The 26209-nt window shown below is 49.1% G+C and overlaps 2 protein-coding genes and 1 pseudogene across 3 annotated transcripts; all 3 read left to right on the top strand.

Annotated features, from left to right (window-relative positions):
* Window positions 1-220: 220 nt before the first annotated feature.
* LOC125517633 (zinc finger CCCH domain-containing protein 14) lies at window positions 221-3136 on the top strand. The gene is made up of 3 exons (XM_048682838.2): window positions 221-477; window positions 1094-1154; window positions 2208-3136. The coding sequence occupies exons 1-3, from the start codon at window positions 411-413 to the stop codon at window positions 2992-2994; spliced, it is 915 nt and encodes a 304-aa protein (XP_048538795.1). The 5' UTR covers window positions 221-410; the 3' UTR covers window positions 2995-3136.
* Window positions 3137-3289: 153 nt separating this feature from the next.
* LOC125517632 (zinc finger CCCH domain-containing protein 14-like) lies at window positions 3290-8791 on the top strand (annotated as a pseudogene). The gene is made up of 5 exons (XR_015607802.1): window positions 3290-3911; window positions 4087-4147; window positions 4610-4728; window positions 4796-4856; window positions 7948-8791. The product of XR_015607802.1 is annotated as a zinc finger CCCH domain-containing protein 14-like (transcript).
* A 1437-nt stretch (window positions 8792-10228) lies between these two features.
* Window positions 10229-11809, top strand: LOC125516675 (zinc finger CCCH domain-containing protein 14-like). Its single transcript, XM_087527303.1, has 3 exons — window positions 10229-10445; window positions 10892-10955; window positions 11173-11809. Exons 1-3 carry the CDS (start codon window positions 10229-10231, stop codon window positions 11774-11776), a joined length of 885 nt encoding a protein of 294 aa, XP_087383429.1. The 3' UTR covers window positions 11777-11809.
* Window positions 11810-26209: the final 14400 nt, after the last annotated feature.

The following is a 26209-nucleotide window of genomic DNA, read 5'->3' as shown; positions in this document are numbered from 1 at the left end:
AGTGAAGTATGATTGTGGGCAGATTAGATTTCAAAAATTTAGGCACCGCGAAACAAAGAAACGAAGAGGAGAAGAAAAACAAAAATAATATTAAAATGTCTTCTCGAACCATCCGACCCGGCCGTTTGACCCAACACCGCGCTCAAAATTTAAGTACCACGAAATGGAGAGGAAAAAACAACTAAAATGTCTTCTCGACCCATCCGGGCCGGCCGTCTGACCCAACACCGCGCCCGTAGCCTATCCGACCGGTAGCCTTTTAAGCCTTTCCTCACTCCTCCGTCCGGATCTCTTCAGCGACCGTGCCGTGCCGTTCCGGTAGCCTCCCTCCGTCCCTGCTCGCCGCCACGACTCACAGGCCACAAACCCTAGCCAAGCTCGCCGGAGCTACCGCGCGCGCGCAGGCAGCGATGGAAGGCGGCGGACGCAAGAGGGGCACGGCCGACGGCGCCGCCGTCGGAGGCAAGCGCACGCGAGGTGAGTCGGGTGGAGCCCTGCCCTAAATCACCCTTCCCGGCGGCTTCTCTAGGGCGCCCTTCTTGTGTAGTCCGGTGAAGCTTCCGGCTTAGTGTTCCCGGGGAATGCCGCTGAGTTGCTCTGTTGCTAGGTTAGGGTTTTGGGATTTTTTTTTGGGGGGAAGCTAGGTGGTGCGGTGGCCTGATGGGATCTGTACTTCTCCATGGTTGGGTTTTGGGGGTATTCAGAAGCTCGCGTTGCTTACGATATGCCAATTCGCCGCATGCTGGTTTGTTGGGGATCAGTAATTTTACCCGAGCACATGAATATTCGCCTATTAAATGCCGCGTATTGTTGCCTTGCTCGATTGGAGCTGTCTGCCTCTTTTTTTCTGTATTCTGCGCATTAATACTTGGCATGCCCTCGCTCCCTACTCAACAATTCGCCTGGAGTTTGGAGCGAGGCTCTGAGTGCTGGATACTAGTTCAAGCTGAAGAGTTCCTACTAGTAATCTATGCTTCGACTAATGCACTATATTGTACAATTAGTCAACAGCCTATTAATGTCCTTTTATGCATCACGATTAGTTAATCAACAGCTTATTAACTTGGCGCGCATAATTAATTTGATTCAACAGAATCGGAGTCATTTCAAACCGGCGTAGGAAGCAAATCGAAGCCATGCACCAAATTTTTCAGGTTATAGTCCAACTTAAAATGAACTCCACCTGGTAACATTTATTCTGCATACCTGTTATTTTGTTAAAACTTTACTTTTATCTTGAAAGAATGCTTGCTGCTAACAAATCATTTAAGCAAGATTGTGCGACAGGTTCTCCCTAATCCAAGCTTAAGAACTTCCACTGGAGTAAAAATTGGAATGTGCATGGGCTGTGCAAAATCACTTCTGAATATGTGAAAGTGCAAGAACAGTATAAGGATATGTAACTTCTTTTCAGACGAACAACCAGCCAGTAATATCATATGATACAGCCTCTTGTTGAATTGAGAGAAAAGAAGATTGAATATATGAGTTGGACACTTGAAATTCTGCCAGTAATATCATGATACAGCCTCTTATCAAATTGAGAGAAAAGAAGATTGAATATATGAGTTGGACACCTGAAATTCTGCCACATATATCCTTCTTGATATATACTATTTATTCTAACATTTGGTACATGCAAGAATAGTTTTACTGTATGGTTTAAAATTATATGTCCATCAACAGTTGCTTGTTGAGTCATTGAAGCATCACAAGCAGTAATAAAATTTGTACTTATGATCCGTAAGAGAGCCTTCCTGAAACAGACGTTCAACAAACATCAGTATTTAAGTACTTTGATGAAGACACATATAACAGAGAATGTTGACTATGGAACTGTTCAATTTTTTCTCTTGCCGAAACACACATGAATAGTTTCTTGTCTGCCAAACTGCATTTGATTTGGTGATGCAGAATGAGCCAACACAGAGAAATGATTATTATCAACAAACATTCGAAATGTAGATTAGTTCCACTCTATATCAGAACATCATTCACTGTAGAACTTCTCTTCTGTCCATTTGGATTGTAAGTTTGCCCTAGGATGTTTATTGTTCTTCAGATGCTATCAACACCTGTAATCATATTCCTGAGCCTTTTGGCTTATGAATTTTGATGTCTGCATCCTCCTAGTCAATATCAGTTGTGCTTAAATGAATTGTTTTGCTAATTAATTTACTTACCCATACCTTATTCTCATTGTGCAGTACCGCTGGTTGCCCCTTTGGTGAGGGTTGCCATTTCCTCCATTACTTCCCCGGTGGCCACCAGGCTGTTGCAAAGATGAGCAACCTAGGTGGCCAAGCATTTGCACATCCCCAAGGAAGAATGCCCTCAGGATCTGCTGTTCCAGATGGCCACCCTACACCAACTGTCAAGACTAAATTGTGCAACAAGTATAACACTGCAGAGGGATGCAAATGGGGCGACAAGTGCCACTTTGCACATGGTGAGAGGGAGCTCGGCAAGCAGACGTTCATCAACAACTCCATGCCACCCCATATGGGACCAAGGCCCACTGGTCACTTTGGACCTCCGGCAATGCCCAGCCCTGGCATGGCCACCCCGGCAGGCTTCGGGGCTTCTTCCACAGCCAAGGTCAGCGTCGATGCATCCCTCGCAGGCGCCATCATCGGGCGGGGCGGAGTCAACACAAAGCAGATATCCCGGGTCACCGGGGCCAAGCTGGCCATCCGGGACCACGAATCGAACGAGGCCTTGAAAAACATTGAGCTCGAGGGCACGTTTGATCAGATCAACAACGCCAGCGCCATGCTCAGGGAGTTGATCTTCAGGATCAGTGGCGGTGCCAACGCTCCTCCGCCGGGCGTGATCCCGGCTGGAGGATCTCACCGCGGCGGCGGCGGCGGTGGGCAGGGAAGCAACTTCAAGACCAAGCTGTGCGACAACTTCACGAAAGGATCGTGCACGTTTGGCGACAGATGCCACTTTGCCCATGGCGAGAACGAGCTGCGCAAGTCGGCTGCCGTGTGAGGTTGATCAACCTCACCCAACGTGATTTGTAGTAGCGATTAGTCGGTGTAACTCTGAACCTTGAGGGCTGATGATGGATTTTCTGACTGTCCCTGAGATTATGCCATCGATTTTATGGATTTCATATCTGTCATGACTCTTATCAGCCTGTTGTGGTCTTAGTAGAAAGCTTGACATGTTCATTTCCTGAAGTATCTGACTGACCTGAACTTTCATGTTGAAACCTGAACCTCTGCGTGATGTTGCCGAGGCCGGGGGAGACATGTTAAGTTGCAGAGTCGCAACACTGACCAACAACAGGATTTCCCTCAGACTCTTGGTCTGCGATCTCAACGTTCGTGCTCTGCTCGCACATTAATAAGCCTGGGGAGTTGAAGAAGCTCTGCTCGCACATTAATAAGCCTGGGAAAGTCACAATCGACGCCTCGTTCCTGGGTTCATTTTAATAGTATAAAGCTCCCTAGCATAGGAGGGGCGCCGCCGGCCGCACGTCCACTTGCCTCCCTCCGCCCCGGCCGTACTAGGCTGAGTTCCCGCCGCCGGCGAGATGAGCTCGGCCTCGGCGCCTCGTGATGATGCCGCTATTCCTCCCTCCGTCGCCACGCCGAGGTACGCTCGTTCATACAGCGACGGCCGTCTGTCAATTGATTCATCTGACCGGCCGATCGTTGCAAGGGAGGAGGAGGAGGGGCGGAGTGACGTCATCTCGAGGCGGACGAAGAGGATGACGTACTCGAGGGAGCTCCTGCTGGCCGTCGGCAGCTTGGAGGCATGCAAGCTGCTGCCCGCCGACGCCGACTTGGCCAAGCACCCCGATGACGCGGCACTGTGGGTTCCTTCCCAAACTCTGGCTGCCCGCTCGGCTGGAGGTGCACCTGGAGGCCTAGGGGATCAGGAATTGCCTCGGCGAAACCGAGGTGAGCGAGCCGAGTGAGTGCAGACGAAACTGGCTTGCTCGTTTCCTCTCCATATACTGTACAGTATATAGTACTTCCTCCGTAAACTAATATAAGAATGTTTTTTTACAGAGGGAGCACTGTGCTATCGTATTAACTTGGCAGCGCATGATGATCGATTGTTTTGGTGTAACAGTGCCGGAGGCGTTTGAAGCAGGCGCAGGAAGCAAATCCAAGCCATGCGTCAGGTTCTTCAGGTAATCCCTTTCTGGGACAGCGCCAACATGGTCCGAGTACTGTATTTTCTTTTATTTTGATCCTTTGTACTACCTCTCTCTCAGTTGACAGGGCGTGCGCGTATCTCTAGGTCGTCAATTTAACCAACCTAATACAAGTCATATATTACAAAATATATATCAATATAAACTTCAGATGTTCTATTTTCAGACGGTATAATTTTTGTGTTATATAGTTTATATTAAGGGGATAAAATTGACAACTTAGGTATACGCGTAGGACTTGTAAACTGAAACGGAGGTAGTAGTACATATACTTAATTAATGAAAAATTGAAAATTACCGCAGGACGACTGTTCCACAGTTTTGGGGTAGAGAGAAACATGATTTGATTACCTTCGGCATCAATGCAGTTCTGATTGCCTTCTTGTTCCGTTAGTTCAGGTTCAATTACTTATCCGCATGTTGTTTCCTGTCGTGCAGTACCGCAGGTTGCCGCTTTGGTTCCAACTGCCACTTCATCCACGACATCCCGGGCGGCTCTCAGGCCGTTGCAGAAACGAGCATCCCGAGTGGTCCAACTCCAGCTCCAAAAATAACAGGTACTGTATGCGATTAGTTAATCAACAGCTTATTGACATGGCGCGCATAATTAATTTGATTGAACAGTATCGGAGTCATTTCAAACCGGTGTAGGAAGCAAATCGAAGCCATGCACCAAATTTTTCAGGTTATAGTCCAACTTAAAATGAACTCCACCTGGTAACATTTATTATGCGTACTTGTTAGTATTTCGTTAAAACTTTACTCTTATCTGTGAAAGAGTGTTTGTTGCTAACGAATCATTTAAGCAAGATTGCGCAACGGGTTCTCTCTAATCCAAGCTTAAGAGCATCTCCAATAGATGATCCAGATGCAAAGATAACTAACTTTGCATCTTTGAGTTTCAAAAACCCACCTCCAACAGATGATGTAGATGCAAAAAAAAAAAATTACATCTTCACCTCTCGGAGATGTAAAATACAACACCTCACGATGCAAATTTGCATCTCCACCTCTAATATAAAGACGGTGGTCGCGTGCCAACCGCCAACTGCCCTTCATTTCCTTTCCGTTCTTCCTCTCTCTGCCCCTCGCACAGCCGCCGCCGCCCCGATTCACCCGCGGTACTGCCGCCGCTGCCCGCATGCGCCACCTCCGGCCATCTTGTCGGAGTAATGGGCCACGGGTAGGCCAACCCGAGGCCCACGACCTTTCAAGACATCGGGGCAGGTTGCGCCCCTCAAGACCACAGGGCGAAGAGCCGCCTCCTGGCGAGTCTACGGCAAGGCGGCCGACTGCCCGCTCACGGCCGAGTCCCAGGGACGACTTCCAGAGAAGCCGGCTTTGAGGAGTCGGCCGGCGACTCCAACAAACCGTGACCTCATCGAGAAGGACGGGGCAGGGGCGTGGCTACAATAAAGCCCACTCCCCGCCCCTTACCAAGGGCAGGCATGGCTACAGCGCGCCGTACTTGGGAAGATCTCCCCGCGGTGTGGCACTGTTGCCCAGCCGGCCCCGGCATCAGCACCACTGTACCTAGTCCTGCGCCCACGACGGCTTGTCTGTACGGCCTGGAGGCAGTAGGGCCCACCAGCCAGCGAGACCTCGGGAGACGGCGGGGGCACCGCCAGTCGGACCCAACGGGAGTCGGCCAAGGGAAGTCGGCCGAGCCCTCCCCTGGGCCCACGCGCCATTAATCAAGAAGAGATGGGGAGTGGCCACAGTGATCGCCCGCCAGGCGGCGGGGCTGTTGCCACGACCCCATGACCAAGCTTGCATCATCAGGAGCACGACTACAGTAATCAGCAGCCGGCAAGACCCGCTTGCGGCGGACGCGGCCTGTCGGCTCCGTACCAGAACAGTCGGCGGGGCCCACCAGTCGGCGGGCCCCAGCAGTCGGCGGAGAAGTCGGAGGTCGGAGACACTGACGGCTGGGCCCGCACCCAGTCACATTACCATTGTACCCCTGGGGGGTAGGCCTATATAAACCCCCCAGGGCACCCATGCAAAGGGTTGGATCCCAGTAGTTCTATACCTCACCAGATAGAGGGAGAGAGCTAGCCTTGCCCTTTCCTACCACCATACACAGCTCAAGGAGCAACCGTGTAAATCTTTGACTATAGTGATCATGCGGAGACCCCCCAGAGCAGCAGTAGGGGTATTATCTCCCCGGAGAGCCCCGAAGCTGGGTAAGATTCGCCGGCGTGCATGTCTTCGCCTCATCCCGTTTTCAGGCACCGGCGACGTTCTACTCGCCCCCACCATGATAAGCCATCTGTTGGCATATGTCGCACCAAACCCCCGACACATCTACCACCCCTGCCGCCCCTCCGCCGCCACTCTGCCTCAAATCGCCGCCCTGATTCGCCACCCCCGCCACTCCGTTTTCGCCGTCGTCGCAGCCACCACCCGACCGCCAAGCACCTGCCCAGCCACCACCGCATCGCCGCTCCGCTCGCACGCCGCAAATCGGACGTATTTTCCGCTGCTGCCCAGTTCGTCCCCGCCGCCGTCGCTGCAGCCACCACCCGACCGCCAAGCACCCACCCAGCCACCAACCAACCGCCAAGCACCTGCCCAGCCACCACCGCACCACGCTCTGCCCGCGCGCTGCAAATCGACCGCATTTTTCACCGCTCCACCGCCGCTCATCCGCCACCGCCTAGCCCCTGCACCCACCGCCGCCCCGTCGCATAGCTTTTGCCCCACGGCCGCCGCCCCGATTCAAACGCCGCGTTTCGGCTGCGGCCGCTCAGTTGCCCCAATTCTAGTTTTACATTGCATCATCTATTGGAATTGCACTTTTACATCACCAATTTCCATCATCTGTTGGAGCTGTCTCTTTTTTGGAGATGTAAAAGGCACTTTTTGGATATGTAAATTTTTACATCTCCAAATCTGCATCTTCTATTGGAGATGCTCTAAGAACTTCCACTGGAGTAAAAATTGGAATGTGCACGTGTTGTGCAAAATCGCTTCTGAATATGTGAGAGTGCAAGAACAGTATAAGGATATGTAACTGCTTTTCAGACGAACAACCAGCCAGCCATACCATGATACAACCTCTTATCGAATTGAGAGAAACGAAGATTGAATATATGAGTTGGACACCTGAAATTCTGCCACATATATCCTTCTTGATATATACTATTTATTCGAACATTTGGTACATGCATGAATAGTTTTACTGTATGGTTTAAAATTATATGTCCATCAACAGTTTCTTGTTGAGTCACTGAAGCATCACAGGCTTGTGATACTTAATCATGAGGGAGTAACAAAATTTGAACTTATGATCTGTAAGAGAGCCTTCCTGAAATAGACGTTCAACAAACATCAGTATTTAAGTACTTTGACGAAACTGACAATGTTGACTATGGAACTGTTCATTTTTTCTTTTGCTGAAAGACACATTAATAGTTTCTTGTCCACCAAACTGCCTATGATTTGGTGATGCAGAATGAGCCAACACCAAGAAATGATTATTATCAACAAATATTCAAAAATGTAATTAGGTCCATTCTATATCAGAACATCAGTCACTGTAGAACTTTTCTTCTATGCATTTGGATTGTAGTCCACAATGTCTCCTGTGTTCAGCAAAGTTTGCCCTATAATGTTTATTGTTCTGCAGATGCTATCAACACCTGTAATCATGTTCATGAGCCTTGTGGCTTATGAATTATCATGTCTGAATCCTCCTAGTCAATATCAGTTGTGCTTAAATGAATTGTTTTGCTAATTAAGTTACTTACCCACATCTTATTCTCGTTGTACAGTACTACTGGTTGCCCCTTTGGTGAGGGTTGCCATTTCCTCCATTACTTCCCCGGTGGCCACCAGGCTGTTGCAAAGATGAGCAACCTGGGTGGCCAAGCATTTGCACATCCCCAAGGAAGAATGCCCGCAGAATCTGCTGTTCCAGATGGCCAACCTACACCAACTGTCAAGACTAAATTGTGCAACAAGTATAACACTGCGGAGGGATGCAAATGGGGTGACAAGTGCCACTTTGCACATGGTGAGAGGGAGCTCGGCAAGCACACGTTCATCAACAATTCCATGCCACCCCGTATGGGAACAAGGCCCATCGGCCACTTTGGACCTCCGGCAATGCCCGGCCCTGCCATGACCACCCCAACAGGCTTCGGGGCATCTTCCACAGCCAAGGTCAGTGTCGATGCATCCCTCGTAGGTGGCATCATCGGGCGGGGTGGAGTCAACACAAAGCAGATATCCGGAGTCACTGGGGCCAAGCTGGCCATCCGGCTGGAGGATCTCACCGCGGCGGCGGCGGTGGGCAGGGAAGCAACTTCAAGACCAAGCTGTGCGACAACTTCACGAAAGGATCGTGCACGTTTGGCGACAGATGCCACTTTGCCCATGGCGAGAACGAGCTGCGCAAATCGGCTGCCGCGTGAGGTTGATCTACCCACCCATTAGTCAGTGTAACTGTGAACCCCCTTTTTTTTGCGGGTGAGTGTAACTGTGAACCCTTGAGGGCTGAAGATTTATTCTCTGACTGTCCTTGGGATAATGCCATCGATTTTATGGATTTCATATCTGTCATGACTTCTATCAGCCTTTTGTGGTTTTTATTAGTCGAAAGTTTGACATGTTTCATTTCCGGCAAGTCGGCATCTGAACTTTCATGTTGAAACCTGAACTTGAACTTGATATACTCCAAATCGGCCTCTGAACTTTCATGTTGAAGACTTAACCTCCGCGTGATGTTGCCGAGGCCGGGGGAGACATGTTGAGTTGCAGAGTCGCAACACTGACCATAGAGGCTCGGACTCTTGGGGCGTGTTTGGGTGCCGTAGTCTACAGTAGCTGCATTGCATAGCCTTCTCAACTTAGTCATGCTATGCAAATGTAGCCTCAAATGCATCATCTGCAAGTTGTTTGGTTGTTTGCATGCCCTCTTGTCTGCATGGGCTGAACCACACTGTCTGGTGTTTGGTTGCCTGCATGTTAGTGGATAAACTCAAGGCATGATGTTTGGTTGTATGCAACGTCTGGTGTGTGACAACCTTTTTGGCTAGTTGGTGAGGTTACCAGTACACTTCAGCACAACCATGTACCACACATCATAAACAGAGCAGAGTATAAACAGAGCATCAACTACTTAACAACATAGTTCAGATAGCATAGTACCACACATCATAACGATAGTTCAAACAATTCAACGCATAAACCATAAAGCAGACTCGATAGTACTTAGGAAGGAGGTGCCCCGACCCTAGTCCCTGGCGGCGAAGGCTAATAACTGCCGGCGCTTCGGGAAGCAACGCAGCTTCTCGAGCGTGGCCGCGCGCGTGCAGCCGCCGCCGCCCACGTGCACCGTACGGGCCCGAGTCTGGAGAAACCGCCGATTCGAGCGTTGTCAGGAAGCTAGACTCAAAAGTGCTTTAATCATCGTGCCATGCAGACCCAACCGTGTATAAAACTAATCAAACAGCTTGTTTTCTTCCAACGCGGGTCTGATAGGCCTCATGCAAGCAACCAAACACGTCTTTAGTCTGCGTTCTCAAAGTTTGTGATCTGCTCGCACATTAATAAGCCTGGGGAGTTGAAGAAGCTCGCTGCATCTCGCGCATGCAGCGGTCGAACTAGTTGCACCAGCCAATCGTCGCCACGGATCAACGTCTCAATCGACGCCTCGTTCCTGGGTGCATTAGTCAATCCATTCAATTACCAGTAACGCTCCCCAGCATGGCAGCATAGGAGGGGCGTCGCCGGCCGTACGTCCACTGGCCTCCCCCACCTCGGATTATATACATAGTGCGGCTTGGCTCGTACTGTAGAGATTCAGTGAACCGCAGTAGATGTATTAGGCTGAAAATTTCCGCCGCCGGCGAGATGAGCTCGTCCTCGGCGCCTCGTGATGACGCCACTATGTCGAGGTACGCTACGCTCGTTCGTGCAGCGACCGTCGTGCGGCCTGCCGACTGACGGAGGCATGCGCGTGGTTAATTCCTTCTCGACTTATGCGATTATTCTGACCGGCCGATCGTTGCAAGGGAGGAGGAGGAGAGGGATGCCGTCATCGCGAGGCGGATGGAGAAGATGACGTACTCGAGGGAGCTCCTGCTTGCCGTCGGCAGCTTGGAGGCATGCAAGCTGCTGCCCGCCGACGCCGACTTGTCCAAGCACCCCGATGACGCCGCACTGTTGGTTCCTTCCCAAATTCTGGCTGGCCGCTCGGCTGGAAGAGCACCTGGAGGTCAGTCGAGTGGCGAAACTAGCTTGCTCGTTTCGTCTCCAGATTTTCCATGTATTTGTTGAAATTCACCCATAGGGTCGATCACATTAAAGTAGACAAACACGCACGCTCAAATTTTTTTAGCCAAAGGCACCTGTCGTGCCTTGTTTTTTTTCTTTATTTCTCCTTGTTTTTCCCTTGGACAACTTCTAAGACTACACGGACACGAACTAACCTATAGTATCATCCGGGCTCTAACCTTGGCCGGACTCAACACACACGGCTAACAACGACTCATCATTGGACTACATGACCGACTCCTACACGAAACTACTCACGTCTAAGCAAAACCTACTATGCCTAGGACTAGTACTCGTACCCGGACACAACATGCAATCTTGCCGGATATACTAATGATTTGGCTAATCTAATTACTTGACACTAAATCAAGATTATTTCTAACAGTATTACCATCGTACTATTAACTTGGAACCGCATGATTGGTCGTTTTGGTGTAGCAGAGCCGGAGGCGTTTGAAGCAGGCGCAGGAAGCAAATCCAAGCCATGCGTCAGGTTCTTCAGGTAACCTCTTTCAGCCTTTCTGGGACAGCGTTAAATGAACATGGCGTGCGAGTTGGATGAGATGAATTGTATGGATGGGTTCGATGGCTCTCAAGTTTGCCGAATTTGTTGTTTGCATTCCCTCTGATTGTAGTGTCCAGCTAGTTACTTAACCACCAGCTTCCCTGATTTCGGCATCAGTACAGATCTGATCACTTTCTTGTCCCCCATCGTGCAGCACCGCAGGCTGCCGCTTTGGCTCCAACTGCCACTTCATCCACGACATTCCGGCCGGCTCCCAGGCCGTCGCAGAAACGAGCATTCCGAGTGGCCCAGCTACAGCACAAGACGAGAACGAGCTTGCCATGCTCAATCCAACGCTACCGCCCATGGGCATGGACCAACCAAGCCCCACCGGTGACCATGCACTCAGAGCGCCGACGCCTTCCAGCGCAGCTCCGGCGAGCTTCGGCGCTTGGGCGACGGCCAAGATCAGCGTGGACGCGTCCCTCGCAGGCGCCATCATCGGGCGGAGCGGAGCGACCATAAGGGAGATATCCCGGGCCAGCGGCGCCAGGCTGCGCATTCGCGACCACGAGCGGGACGCCGGCCTGAAGAACGTGGAGCTGGAGGGCACGCCAGAGCAAATCAGGCACGCCAGCGCCATGGTCTGGGAGCATCTGCCCGTGCCCGGCGGAGGGCGATATAACGGCGTCAAGACCAGGCTGTGCGCGCACTTCGCCAGAGGGTCCTGCACGTATGGCGACGGCTGCCGCTTCGCCCACAGCGAGAGCGAGCTCCGCAGGCCGGCTCCTGCTGCTCGAGAGCCGTGTGGTTGGTAGCGATCCATCGACCGCTGGATGAGATCAGTGTAACTCTAAACTTGGGATTATGCCGTCGATTTTATGGATTTTGTACTGCACCTTAGTCACTCATGACTTTTATGAGGCTCTTCTGTTTTCAGTACAGTGGTTCATTTATCTGAGTGACCGGCAGTTTAGCGGCCCTGTCACCATCTACCTAGGCCGTAGCGGCTTGTGAGAGGCCTCTACATTTTTTTCCTCGAAAAGAACGAATACCCTCGGCCTCTCCATCTCACGATGCACACACTCATTTTATTAAAAATTGTGTGAGGTTTAAAACATGGTCTCAAATAATCTGACAAAACTCTAAAAAAGTTGTCACATCCGGTAAAAATAGGGTAAGATGACTAGACACCTATGCTATTGTTGGCCCGTCATCCAAACCGGTTCTAAGTATTCTGTGCAACCATTTTTTATTGGTTGCACCCAATATTCATAAAAGTTCCTATGCTGCCATGATTGAGTAACGACCACATATGGATCCATATCGATGCCTTGAAAATACTGTAAAAAATTGATGATTGTTTGTCTGTTAAAGAAGACGGCAATTTCAAATGGTCCAAAGTAATGTACACATTCCTTCTTGAATATGTACCGTCATCTTAGACTCTACCCTATTTAACTATGCCCCAAATAAATTTGATAAAGTGGTGGGGGGAGAACATTGAAGGACGCATGAATGGTCCACCACAGTATCGTTGTTTTGATTCATTGTGATCACAGAAGTCACACCGTTTACTATCAACCCAACTATACTTTGTTAAGTTATTCTTTGTCAAAATTACTCTCTTATGCACAAATCACATAAATACTTTAATTTTTAACGGCATCTTGATTTTTAAAGAATGTGAAGCGGCCTCAGGATAGGCGTGGTGAGAGGCCTCTACTACTACAGCATGGCGCCTCAAATCCACCTCAAACGTCTGGGCGGATGACACAGTCACGCAAATGCGACCCAGACGGGCTTCTCAAATGCCTGGGCTGACCAGCACCCCTCATATACAGCCCAAATATAGGATGAATATGAGGGCGCCAGGGCGCGTCCATCACGTCGGACTAACGATGGGCCCCATGCGGAGTCGCCCGGAAACCCGGCGGTCCGACGGGCGTCTCCTTTGGTGGAAGGTGTGAACGTCGCGTGCCGCTACTCCGGCTCGCCGCCCGAGGGCAACTCCGGCTATTTAAGTCGACCGACATCCCCCAACCCTAGCCCATCCACCTCCCTCTCCACGCCGCCAACCCAAATTCATCCACCTCCTCTATTGTGACGCCCCCGATTTGATCGTACACTAATTATACACGCAAATGTGTACGATCAAGATCAAGGACTCACGGGAAGATATCACAACACAACTCTAGACACAAATTAAAATAATACAAGCTTTATATTACAAGCCAGGGGCCTCGAGGGCTCGAATACATAAGCCCGAAAACACAAGAGTCAACGGAAACAACAATATCTGAGTACAGACACAAGTTAAACAAGTTGCCATAAGATGGCTAGCATAAACTGGGATACAAATTGAAAGAGGCGCAAGCCTCCTGCCTGGGATCCTCCTAAACTACTCCTGGTCATCGTCAGCGGCCTGCACGTAGTAGTAGGAGTCGTCATCGACGGTGGCATCTGGCTTCCGGACTCCATCGTCTGGTCGCAACAAACGGGTATCGAAAGGGGAAAAAGGGGGAAGCAAAGCAACCGTGAGTAGTCATCCAAAGTACTCGCAAGTAAGGAGCTACACTACATATGTATGCATTGGTATCAAATGGAAAAGGGGTAGCATATGTGGACTGAACTGCAGAATGCCGGAATAAGAGGAGGATAGCTAGTTCTGCCGAAGACTACGCTTCTGGCAACCTCCATCTTGCAGCATGTAGAAGAGAGTAGATGGTAAGTTCACTAAGTATCACCGCATAGCATAATCCTGTCGGCGTTCTGGGAACGGGGGTCCCCAGACTTGCCTACCTGCGGCCTGCGGCGTGGCTCAAAGGGGGCCCAGCACGGCCCGTCTTCATCAACATAGACCCAAGACCCTCGCGAGGGGCCAAGCCTCGCGGGGCGGACGACACGGAGCTTCCTCAGGCACGGCCTCATCAGGCTGGCTCGCGAGGAGGCAGAGTGTAACACCCCGGATATGACTTTCCCAATTTGTACTCCAACTCTTGCCGTTTTCGGCGTTAAGTTATTTTATTTTCTCGGGTTCGGGTCTTTGTCTTCGTGTGTTGTTATCGTTGTCATGCATCTCATATCATGTCATCTTGTGCATTGCATTTGCATATGTATTCATCTCATGCATTCGAGCATTTTCCCCGTTGTCCGTTTTGCATTCCGGCGCTTCGTTCTCCTTCGGTGGTCATTTCTAGCTTTCTTTCGTGTGTGGGGATTAAACATTTCCGGATTGGACCGATACTTGCTAAGCGGTCTTGGTTTACTACCGGTAGACCACCTGTCAAGTTTCGTATCATTTGAACTTCGTTTGATACTCCAACGGTTAACCGAGGGACCGAAAAGGCCTCGTGTGTGTTGCAGCCCAACACCCCTCCAATTTGGCCCAAAACCCACCTAAGCCTTCTCCATCATCTAGATCGTTCGATCACGATCGCGTGGCCGAAAACCTCACCTCATTTGGACTCTCCTAGCTCCCTCTATACCTATATAAAGTCCCCTCCCGAAATCCGGATCTCCTTCGTCCCCAAACCCTAAATCATCTCTCTCCGCGCCGGACGTGTCCGTCCGCCGCCGGACACGCCACGCCGCCACCCGCGGCCACTGGCAGAGCGCCACGTGGCACGCCGGCCGCTCCACCCTGCCGCGGCCCGCTCGGCCCGGGAGGAGGCCCCCGCGGCCCAGGCGCCCGCGCCGCCGCCAGCCTTCGCCTCCCTCCCGCGTGGCGAGCGCGCCCGAGCCGCCCCGCTCCGGCCGCCGCGTACGCCATCGCCGGCGAGCTCCGGAGATCCCTCCGGCCGGCACCGCACCTCTCCGCCGCCTTCTCCTCCGCCGCAGCCGCGCCTCCGCCGTCCGTCGCCACGGCCCCGAGCTCCGGCGACCGGATCCGCGCCTCCCCGCCGTCTCCTCCCGCGTCCGGCGAAGATCCGGCGACCCCGAGCACTGTTCCGGCGAAGCTCCGGTCATCCTCGACGTCCGTGCCACAAAACCCTAGATCTGGCCGAGGTCCAATTTCTTCCAAGTCCCCAAAATCCCAAATCCATATGCTCCTGTTCATCATGCCGTAACTTTGCATCCGTAGCTCCGATTCATGCATATAGCATATCAAAATGTTCATCTCAGAGAGTACATCATTTCATTCCATTGCATCATTTTCATTTGAGTTCATCTTGATGCCTGAAATGCTGTTAGAAGAGTGCTACTTGAGATAATTGTCAGATCTGCTGCTCCATTTAGCTTTTTGTCATTTTTGCCATGATTATTGTGTGCATGATATGCCCATGAGTTCTACATATGTTTTGTTAAGAGTTTTGTCATCTTTCCATAGGTGCAACCCATGTATTTTTGTGATGTGTGTGGTGACTAGCACAAGCTTGCAAAGTGGTGCACTTGGTAATTCTGATTTCAGGGACTTAGCAATTCTACTAAGTCCTTGAGCTGTTTATCTCATGATGCCATATGTTCTTGTTGTTTCCTAGTGATCCGTTCCTCTTTTGAGGATGATCAGTAAGGATGTTTTGTTAATCTTGTAGTGCTCTATCCATCCATGTCTTTGTTTGCAATTATAGAGTACCCTAGCTTGAGTCAATCGAGCTCTACTTTTACTACTTTGTGAATCTGGGCAGATTGTCAACTTGTTTGCAATTTTGCCGATGATGTTGTAGTTGATCCATGCATGCTATGCTATTGTTCTTGCCATTTCTAGCTTGCATTTTGTGTATATTTGATGGGTGTATGCTTATCTTGTCATGACTTGGACCGTAGTGAGTGCGTCGAGCTCGTAAACATGCCTACTTGAGATATGTTTCAGCATGCTCCAGTTTGCACTAAGTCTGTGATCTGATTATGTTTTTGCTATGTTCACATGTTTGCAATTGTATTTTCTGATCCCTTTTGGCTCAAGGTCACTAAGGGACTTTTGTTAAGCTCTTTGAGTAGCTCCATGCCATGCTTTATTTTGTCTTGTTTGGGTCCTGTAGCATGTAGTTTTGTTGCTCCGAAGAGTGCTACCTGATCTGAAATTCCAGACAAGTGTTAATTTCACTAAGTCTGAGATCTGTTTGCCATATGCATTTTTGCCATGCTTGTTTGAACCTGTTAATGGATGAATTGGCCGTAGCTCAGTGCTAGACTTTTGTTAAGCATCTTGAATGCATCCCTGCCATGTATTTTGTTGCCATGTTTGGGTTCTGTAGCATGTTCATCTCATTGCATTTAGATGGCTACTTGCGGTAAATCACAGACTGGTGTCATTCTTGAATCTCTTGCCATTTCCAAACCGTAACTCCGATTCCGGTGATCTTTATATCGTTTTCAAGCGATTTCATCTCTTCTTTCTAGTGGCACACTTGGATTCCCAAGTTGAGGCCAGGTTCATGCATTCCTTGTCAAATCTTGCATATGCATCCCGCATCGCATTCCGCATAGCTTATCATCTTTGCATCATGTTGTTTGATCCTTGCACGTGGTTGATTGTGTCCTTGTTGTTTGTTTGTCTTGTTTGGGTAGAGCCGGGAGACGAGTTTGCTAACGAGGAGCCCGTTGAATTTGCTTTCCGAGGATCCAGTCAACTCTGACAACTGTGCAGGCAAGATGATCATACCCTTGAAATCACTACTATCTTTGCTATGCTAGATTGCTCGCTCTTTTGCTATGCCAATGCTACGATGCCTACCATTTGCTTTCAAGCCTCCCAAATTGCCATGTCAAACCTCTAACCCACCTTGTCCTAGCAAACCGTTGATTGGCTATGTTACCGCTTTGCTCAGCCCCTCTTATAGCGTTGCTAGTTGCAGGTGAAGATTGGAGGCCGTTCCTTGTTGGAACATTATTTTACTTGTTGGGATATCATTATATTGCCAGGCTATCTTAATGCATCTATGTACTTGGTAAAGGGTGGAAGGCTCGGCCTCTCGCCTAGTGTTTTGTTCCACTCTTGCGCCCTAGTTTCTGACATATCGGTGTTATGTTCCCGGATTTTGCGTTCCTTACGCGGTTGGGTTATAATGGGAACCCCTTGATAGTTCGCCTTGATTAAAGATTTTCCAGCAATGCCCAACCTTGGTTTTACCATTTTCCACCTAGCCTCTTTTTCCCTTGGGTTTCCGGAGCCCGAGGGTCATCTTACTTTAGCCCCCCTCTGGGCCAGTGCTTCTCTGAGTGTTGGTCCAAACTAGAGTCCTGTGCAGCGCCCCCTCGGGGAAACTCGAGGTTTGGTTTTAGTTGTATGGAGAGCTCATCTGAGTGTGCCCTGAGAACGAGATATGTGCAGGTCCTATCGGGATTTTTTGCCACATTCGGGCGGTGTTGTTGGTCTTGTTTTAACCTGTCGAAGTGTCTTGAATAACCGAGATACCGAGTCTGATCGGAACGTCTTGGGAGGAGGTCTATTCCTTCGTTGACCGTGAGAGCTTGTCATGGGCTAAGTTGGGACTCCCCTGCAGGGATTTGAACTTTCGAAAGCCGTGCCCGCGGTTATGGGCAGATGGGAATTTGTTAATGCCCGGTTATAGATAACTTGAACCTTAACTTATTTAAAATGAATCAACCGAATGTGTTACCGTGATGGCCTCTTCTCGGCGGAGTCCGGGAAGTGGACATGGTGTTGGAGTAATGTTTGCGCAGGTTGCTCTCTAGTTTCTTGCTCGCGCTTTGCCTCCTCTTCTCGCTCTCTTTTGCGAATAAGTTAGTCACCATATTTTGCTAGTCGCTTGCTGCAGCTCCACATATTTACCTTGCCTTACCTATAAGCTTAAATAGTCTTGATCGCGAGGGTGCGAGATTGCTGAGTCCCTGTGGCTCACAGATTACTATTACACCAGATGCAGGGCCTGATGATTCCGCTCCAGGTGACGCGCTCGAGCTCAAGTGGGAGTTCGACGAAGACTCTCAACGTTACTATGTTTCCTTTCCTGATGATCAGTAGTGGTGTCCAGTTGGGGGTGATCGGGACCATGTCGCTTGTTGGGTTATCTTTTATTTTGGCGCCGTAGTCGGGCCATGAGTGTTTGGATGATGTAATGTTATTTATGTACTTGATTGACGTGGCGAGTGTAAGCCAACCATGTTATCTCCCCTTTATGATTTATATTACATGGGATGTTGTGAAGATTGCCTAACTTGTGACATATGCCTTCAATGCGATTATGCCTCTAAGTCGTGCCTCGACACGTGGGAGATATAGTCGCATCGAGGGTGTTACAAGTTGGTAATCAGAGCCTTCCCCGACCTTAGGAGCCCCATTGCTTGATCGTTATTAGCGGTCGAGTTGTGTCTAGAAAAATGTTTTGAGTCATTCAGGAATTATATATCGGAGAGTTTAGGAATTCTTTTTACTTCCCAGTCTCCTCATCGCTCTGGTAAGGCATCCTGACGTAGAGTTTTGACTCTTCTCTTCTCAAATTTCACTAAATTTTTTTTAGGATCACGCGAGTATCTTGGAATCGTTCCGATGGTGTTATGATGAGAACATTGTCTTGGTGCCTCCTGTCAGGGGTTTTGTGGAAGTGTCCCGGGGAGTTGAGCTCTGAGGTGTTGTCGTCATAATTTTATCGTTGCAGTTCTGGAATACCTGAGTTTAGTATGCCGACATCGAAAATCTCTTTTATGTAGTTCGTTGGTGAGATAACCTCGACGCCACCCAGTACTGGGGCGGGAGTTCGGGAGTATCGCCATAACTTGTATAACGGATGCTTTTTGAAGGTTGAGGTAGATGGTTTCCGAAGGTTTCTTGGTTATGTGTTGAAGGATGGATACAGCTGGATGTAGGATTTGCTAGATTTGGGTGAGATATTATGCTTCCCCTGTATCCCCAACACCTGATTGCATAACCGGAAAGGTTCGGGAGTTTCATAGGTGGGAATTCTAGTAGCTCTAGTTCTTCTTCCACGGATATTGGTTTGAGATTGGCATTTCTTACCGATTATTCGTTCTTGATCCGTACCTTCTTGATTTATTTCTCTACCTTAATTCTAAGTGGCTTCTCAATTATGGATATGTGACCATTTCAAGAGGAATGCATTCGTTCATTTTGTTCGGATGTGAAGACTATATGTTGCAATTTTCATTCCGTTGGATTCAGCTTCAATATTTATCTGTCAATGTGCTAATGGTGGTCAACCTCTTCAGGATGGCTCCTCCAACGCGCACGACTCCGAATCCTGATCCGCCACCATCTCCACCTCCTCCGGAGGCATGGCAAGCTGTGATGGCCGCAACCAATGCAAACACACAGTTGATCATGCAAATTCTCCAAGAGCGCAATCAAGGCAACCAAGGGAACCAAGGCAACAATCAGAATCACTTTGCTTCACTCAACCAGTTCCTTGCTAACGGGCCAAAGACTTTCAGCAATTGTGTTGAGGCAACCGATGCTGACGATTGGCTAGTGGATCTGTGCAAGCATTTCGAGTGCAGTAACGTCAGGCCTGAGGACTTTGTTAAGTTCGCTTCCTTCCAACTCAAAGATCAAGCTGCAGATTGGTTCCAGCAATACAAGGATTCCAGTGGTGGACGTGTTATCACCTGGCATGAATTCCGTCGAGATTTCCGAGCTCATCATATCCCTCAGAGCATGGTTGAAAGCAAGCGTGAGGAATTCCGCAACCTGAAGTAAGGCTCTTTGTCTGTCTATGACTACAACAAGTTGTTTCAGAAGCTCGCCCGCTTTGCCAAGCAGGACGTCCCTGATGAGAAGAGCATGATATATCAGTTCAGGGGTGGTCTTAGAGAAGAAATTCAGCTAGCTCTTGTTCTCTTCGAGCCCTTGAGATACGATGAGTTCTACAACATGGCATTGAAGCAAGAGGCTGCGCAATTGAGGTGTGATGCTTCCAAGAAGCGAGTCAGAGATGTTACTTCTTCTTCCTCTACTCAAGTGGCCAAGCAGCAGAAGTATTGGCTTCCTCCTCATCCGTTCCGTCAGCCATATCAGCAGAAGAGCAAAAGTGGCAGTGGTTCTTACCACCCACCCAACCCTGGCTCTCAGAACAAGACTTCGTCTCAAGCTCCAAGATTGAGTGCTCCGTATCACCGTCCGCTTTCAGAGGTCACGTGCAACAAGTGCCAACAGAAGGGTCACTATGCCAACAAGTGTTTCAACCAGAGGCGTCTTCCTCCTCCTCCTCCTCCTGTCAGATCGGCAAGTACAGCTGTGGTCAAGCATAACCCCAAGCACGCCAAGGTCAATTTGTTGAATGCAGCTCAGGCAGAGGACTCACCAGATGTGATCATGGATAACCTTCCAGTTAACGATATTCCTGCAAAAGTTCTTTTTCACACTGGTGCATCGCATTGTTTCATTTCCAAACCTTTTGCATCGAAGTATGAGTGCGACTATCATTATCTGCAAAATTCCTTGCAAATCGTGTCATCGGGCAAGCAAATGACAGCTAATTTCTGCGTCCCGGATATTACTATCACGTTGGGCGACTACAAATTTCTAGCTTCTCCTATTGTTCTGGGTGACTCGGATATTGATCTTATTCTCGGAATGGATTGGCTTTCTAAGCACAAGGCTCACCTTGATTGTGCAGCCAGGCAGATTCAATTGACTCATTCGTCTGAGGATGTAATTGTCTTTGCCGCTCGTGATGATACCATCCATCTGTTTTCTCTCAATGAGAAGGGTGAACTCGATGCCATCTCGCAAATTCCAGTCGTTTGCGAATATCAAGACGTCTTTCCAGAAGAGCTTCCAGGAATGCCTCCGCACCGGCCAGTTGAATTCGTTATTGATCTTGAGCCTGGCACGGAACCTGTGTGCAAATGTCCTTACAAGCTCGGACCTGAAGAGTTGAAGGAGTTGAAGAAGCAACTCGATATTCAAGAGAAAATGGGTCTCATCCGGCCTAGTTCTTCTCTGTGGGGTTGTGGTGTTCTTTTTGTGAAGAAGAAGGATGGAACGGACCGACTTTGTGTTGATTACCGTCCATTGAACAAGAAGACCATCAAGAACAAATATCCACTTCCTAACATCAATGAGCTGTTCGAACAACTCAAAGGTGCTCAAGTATTCTCCAAGCTTGATCTCCGTATGGGTTATCATCAGATTCGAATCCGTGAGCAAGATATTCCCAAGACGGCTTTCAGGACAAGCTATGGTTCATATGAATACACTGTCATGTCTTTTGGCCTCGTCAATGCTCCTCCGACGTTCTCTCGTATGATGAACTTCATCTTCAACGCCTACACCAATGACTTCGTTTTGGTCTATCTCGACGACATTCTGGTTTTCTCGAAGAACAAGGAAGATCATGCCAAGCATTTGCGTTTGGTGCTCGATAAGCTCAGGGAACATCAATTCTACGCCAAGTTCTCCAAGTGCGAATTTTGGCTCGATGAGGTTCTTTATCTTGGTCATACCATCTCTGCCAAGGGCATTGACGTGAATCCTGAGAAGGTGTCTGCAATTGTGAATTGGGAACCTCCTCAAAACGTGAAGCAACTCCGTAGCTTCCTCGGTCTCGCAAGTTATTGCCGAAAATTCGTTGAAAACTTTTCTAAGATCGCGAAGCCTCTCTCAAATCTTCTCCAGAAGCACGTCAAGTATGTTTGGTCTCCGGAGTGTGACATTGATTTCAACACTTTGAAAGAGAAATTGATCACTGCTCCAGTTCTGACTCCGCCTGATGAGTCCAAGCCGTACGAGGTCTTTTGTGATGCCTCTCTCCAAGGTCTTGGCGCAGTATTGATGCAAGAGAAGAAAGTTGTTGCTTATACCTCTCGCCAGTTGAAGCCTAATGAGAAGAACTACCCCACTCATGATCTCGAGTTGGCGGCAGTTGTGCATGCTCTTTTGACTTCAAGACATCTCTTATTGGAAGAAAAGTGGACATTTTCACCGATCACAAGAGTCTCAAGTACATCTTCACTCAGCCTAATCTCAACCTCAGGCAAACCCGATGGGTCGAAATGATTCAAGAGTATAATCCGAGTATCGAGTATACTCCAGGCAAGGCCAATGTGATTGCTGACGCATTGAGCAGGAAGGCTTATTGCAATAGTCTGATTCTCAAGCCTTATCAACCCGAGCTTTGTGAAGCTTTCCGCAAACTTAATCTGCAAGTTGTTCCTCAAGGTTTCCTCGCCAACCTTCAAGTCTCTCCTACCTTGGAAGACCAGATTCGCCAAGCCCAGCTTCTTGATGCTATGGTGAAAAAGGTGAAGATTGGGATTGCCAAGAGTCAACCCAAGTACAAGTGCTACCGCCTTGATGACAAGGATACTCTCTTCTTCGAGGATCGCATTGTTGTACCCAAAGGTGAACTCCGTAAAGTGATCATGAACGAGACCCACAATTCTCTCGTCTCCATCCACCCTGGGAGCACGAAGATGTATCAGGACCTCAAGCAGGCTTATTGGTGGACTCGAATGAAGCGCGGATTGCTCAATTCGTGAATGAATGTGATGTCTGCAGAAGAGTGAAGGCAGAACACCAAAGGCCAGCTGGTCTCCTCCAACCTCTTGCCATTCCAGAATGGAAATTTGACCACATTGAAATGGACTTCGTGACTGGGTTTCCAAAGTCCAAGCGTGGCAATGATGCTATATTCGTTGTCATCGACAAACTCACTAAAGTGGCTCACTTTCTGCCTATCAAAGAGTCAATCACTGCAGCTCAATTGGCGGAACTCTATACCTCTCGAATTGTCTCTCTGCATGGTATTCCACAAGTGATCTCTTCAGACCATGGCAGCATCTTTACGTCCAAGTTTTGGGATTCTTTTCAGAAGGCCATGGGCACCAACATCCGTTTCAGCACAGCTTTCCATCCTTAAACTAGTGGTCAAGTCGAGCGTGTCAACCAGATCCTTGAAGATATGCTCAGGGCTTGTGTGATCTCCTTCGGCATGAAGTGGGAGGATTGTCTTCCTTATGCTGAATTCTCCTACAACAACAGTTTTCAAGCAAGTTCGGGCAAGGCCCCATTTGAAATTCTGTATGGCAGGAAGTGCCGTACCCCTCTCAACTGGTCTGAAACCGGCGAACGTCAGCTTTTGGGTAATGACTTAATCACAGAGGCAGAGGAAATGTGCAAAGTCATTCGTGATAACCTCAAAGCAGCCCAATCCCGCCAGAAGAGCTACTATGATAGTAAGCACCGTGATTTGGCTTTCGAGATCGGAGATCATGTTTACCTCCGCGTCTCTCCTGTGAAAGGTACTCGTCGCTTCGGTATCAAAGGGAAGCTTGCCCCTAGATACGTGGGACCTTTCAAGATTGTCAGCAAGAGAGGCGACCTCGCCTATCAACTCGAGCTTCCTTCAAACTTTGCAAATGTTCATGATGTGTTCCATGTCTCTCAGCTCCGAAAGTGCTTCAAGACTCCTGACCGCACTGTCAACTTTGAGGACATTGAGCTCCAAGAAGATCTCTCTTATCGTGAGCACCCAGTTGCTATTCTTGAAGAGACTGAACGCAAGACTCGCAATAAGTCAATCAAATTCCTCAAAGTCAAGTGGTCACACCATTCCGACCGTGAAGCTACCTGGGAACGCGAGGATCACCTCCGTTCTGAGTACCCGGCGTTCTTTCAGTCCTAGATCTCGGGACGAGATCCTTTCATAGTGGTGGAGTGTTGTAACACCCCGGATATGACTTTCCCAATTTGTACTCCAACTCTTGCCGTTTTCGACGTTAAGTTATTTTATTTTCTCGGGTTCGGGTCTTTGTCTCCGTGTGTTGTTATCGTTGTCATGCATCTCATATCATGTCATCTTGTGCATTGCATTTGCATACGTGTTCATCTCATGCATTCGAGCATTTTCCCCGTTGTCCGTTTTGCATTCCGGCGCTTCGTTCTCCTCCGGTGGTCATTTCTAGATTTCTTTCGTGTGTGGGGATTAAACATTTCCGGATTGGACCGAGACTTGCTAAGCGGTCTTGGTTTACTACCGGTAGACCGCCTGTCAAGTTTCGTATCATTTGGACTTCGTTTGATACTCCAACGGTTAACCGAGGGACCGAAAAGGCCTCGTGTGTGTTGCAGCCCAACACCCCTCCAATTTGGCCCAAAACCCACCTAAGCCTTCTCCATCATCTAGATCGTTCGATCACGATCGCGTGGCCGAAAACCTCACCTCATTTGGACTCTCCTAGCTCCCTCTATACCTATATAAAGTCCCCTCCCGAAATCCGGATCTCCTTCGTCCCCAAACCCTAAATCATCTCTCTCCGCGCCGGACGTGTCCGTCCGCCGCCGGACACGCCACGCCGCCACCCGCGGCCACTGGCAGAGCGCCATGTGGCACGCCGGCTGCTCCACCCTGCCGCGGCCCGCTCGGCCCGGGAGGAGGCCCCCGCGGCCCAGGCGCCCGCGTCGCCGCCAGCCTTCGCCTCCCTCCCGCGCGGCGAGCGCGCCCGAGCCGCCCCGCTCCGGCCGCCGCGTACGCCATTGCCGGCGAGCTCCGGAGATCCCTCCGGCCGGCGCCGCACCTCTCCACCGCCTTCTCCTCCGCCGCAGCCGCGCCTCCGCCGTCCGCCGCCACGGCCCCGAGCTCCGGCGACCGGATCCGCGCCTCCCCGCCGTCTCCTCTCGCGTTCGGCGAAGATCCGGCGACCCCGAGCACTGTTCCGGCGAAGCTCCGGTCATCCTCGACGTCCGTGCCACGAAACCCTAGATCTGGCCGAGGTCCAATTTCTTCCAAGTCCCAAAAATCCCAGATCCATATGCTCCTGTTCATCATGCAGTAACTTTGCATCCGTAGCTCCGATTCATGCATATAGCATATCAAAATGTTCATCTCAGAGAGTACATCATTTCATTCCATTGCATCATTTTCATTTGAGTTCATCTTGATGCCCGAAATGCTGTTAGAAGAGTGCTACTTGAGATAATTGTCAGATCTGCTGCTCCATTTAGCTTTTTGTCATTTTTGCCATGATTATTGTGTGCATGATATGCCCATGAGTTCTACATATGTTTTGTTAAGGGTTTTGTCATCTTTCCATAGGTGCAACCCATGTATTTTTGTGATGTGTGTGGTGACTAGCACAAGCTTGCAAAGTGGTGCACTTGGTAATTCTGATTTCAGGGACTTAGCAATTCTACTAAGTCCTTGAGCTGTTTATCTCATGATGTCATATGTTCTTGTTGTTTCCTAGTGATCCGTGCCTCTTTTGAGGATGATCAGTAAGGATGTTTTGTTAATCTTGTAGTGCTCTATCCATCCATGTATTTGTTTGCAATTATAGAGTACCCTAGCTTGAGTCAGTCGAGCTCTACTTTTGCAATTTTGTGAATCTGGGCAGATTGTCAACTTGTTTGCAATTTTGCCGATGATGTTGTAGTTGATCCATGCATGCTATGCTATTGTTCTTGCCATTTCCAGCTTGCATTTTGTGTATATTTAATGGATGTATGCTTATCTTGTCATGACTTGCACCGTAGTGAGTGCGTCGAGCTCGTAAACATGCCTACTTGAGATATGTTTCAGCATGCTCCAGTTTGCACTAAGTCTGTGATCTGATTGTGTTTTTGCTATGTCCACATGTTTGCAATTGTATTTTCTGATCCCTTTTGGCTCAAGGTCACTAAGGGACTTTTGTTAAGCTCTTTGAGTAGCTCCATGCCATGATTTACTTTGTCTTGTTTGGGTCCTGTAGCATGTAGTTTTGTTGCTCCGAAGAGTGCTACCTGATCTGAAATTCCAGACAAGTGTTAATTTCACTAAGTCTGAGATCTGTTTGCCATATGCATTTTTGCCATGCTTGTTTGAACCTGTTAATGGATGAATTGGCCGTAGCTCAATGCTAGACTTTTGTTAAGCATCTTGAATGCATCCCTGCCATGTATTTTGTTGCCATGTTTGGGTGTTGTAGCATGTTCATCTCATTGCATTTAGATGGCTACTTGCGGTAAATCGCAGACCGGTGTCATTCTTGAATCGCTTGCCATTTCCAAACCGTAACTCCGATTCCGGTGATCTTTATATCGTTTTCAAGCGATTTCATCTCTTCTTTCTAGTGGCACACTTGGATTCCCAAGTTGAGGCCAGGTTCATGCATTACTTGTCAAATCTTGCATATGCATCCCGCATCGCATTCCGCATAGCATATCATCTTTGCATCATGTTGTTTGATCCTTGCACGTGGTTGATTGTGTCCTTGTTGTTTGTTTGTCTTGTTTGGGTAGAGCCGGGAGACGAGTTTGCTAACGAGGAGCCCGTTGAATTTGCTTTCGAGGATCCGGTCAACTCTGACAACTGTGCAGGCAAGATGATCATACCCTCGAAATCACTACTATCTTC

Source organism: Triticum urartu, chromosome 6A, assembly GCF_056163025.1.
Source record: "Triticum urartu cultivar PI428250 chromosome 6A, HENAU_Tu73, whole genome shotgun sequence".
In the NCBI taxonomy this organism is placed as follows: Eukaryota; Viridiplantae; Streptophyta; class Magnoliopsida; order Poales; family Poaceae; genus Triticum; species Triticum urartu.
This window is presented reverse-complemented; position numbering and strand designations above follow the sequence as displayed.

Coding starts and splice junctions, on each gene's coding strand:
- LOC125516675 (XM_087527303.1), top strand. CDS start 10,229: ATGGAGAAGATGACGTACTCGAGGGAGCTCCTGCTTGCCGTCGGCAGC. Junction 10,446..10,891: donor TTCGTCTCCAGATTTTCCAT/GTATTTGTTGAA, acceptor GTTTTGGTGTAG/CAGAGCCGGAGGCGTTTGAA. Junction 10,956..11,172: donor CCATGCGTCAGGTTCTTCAG/GTAACCTCTTTC, acceptor CCCATCGTGCAG/CACCGCAGGCTGCCGCTTTG.
- LOC125517633 (XM_048682838.2), top strand. CDS start 411: ATGGAAGGCGGCGGACGCAAGAGGGGCACGGCCGACGGCGCCGCCGTC. Junction 478..1,093: donor CGGAGGCAAGCGCACGCGAG/GTGAGTCGGGTG, acceptor TTGATTCAACAG/AATCGGAGTCATTTCAAACC. Junction 1,155..2,207: donor CCATGCACCAAATTTTTCAG/GTTATAGTCCAA, acceptor CTCATTGTGCAG/TACCGCTGGTTGCCCCTTTG.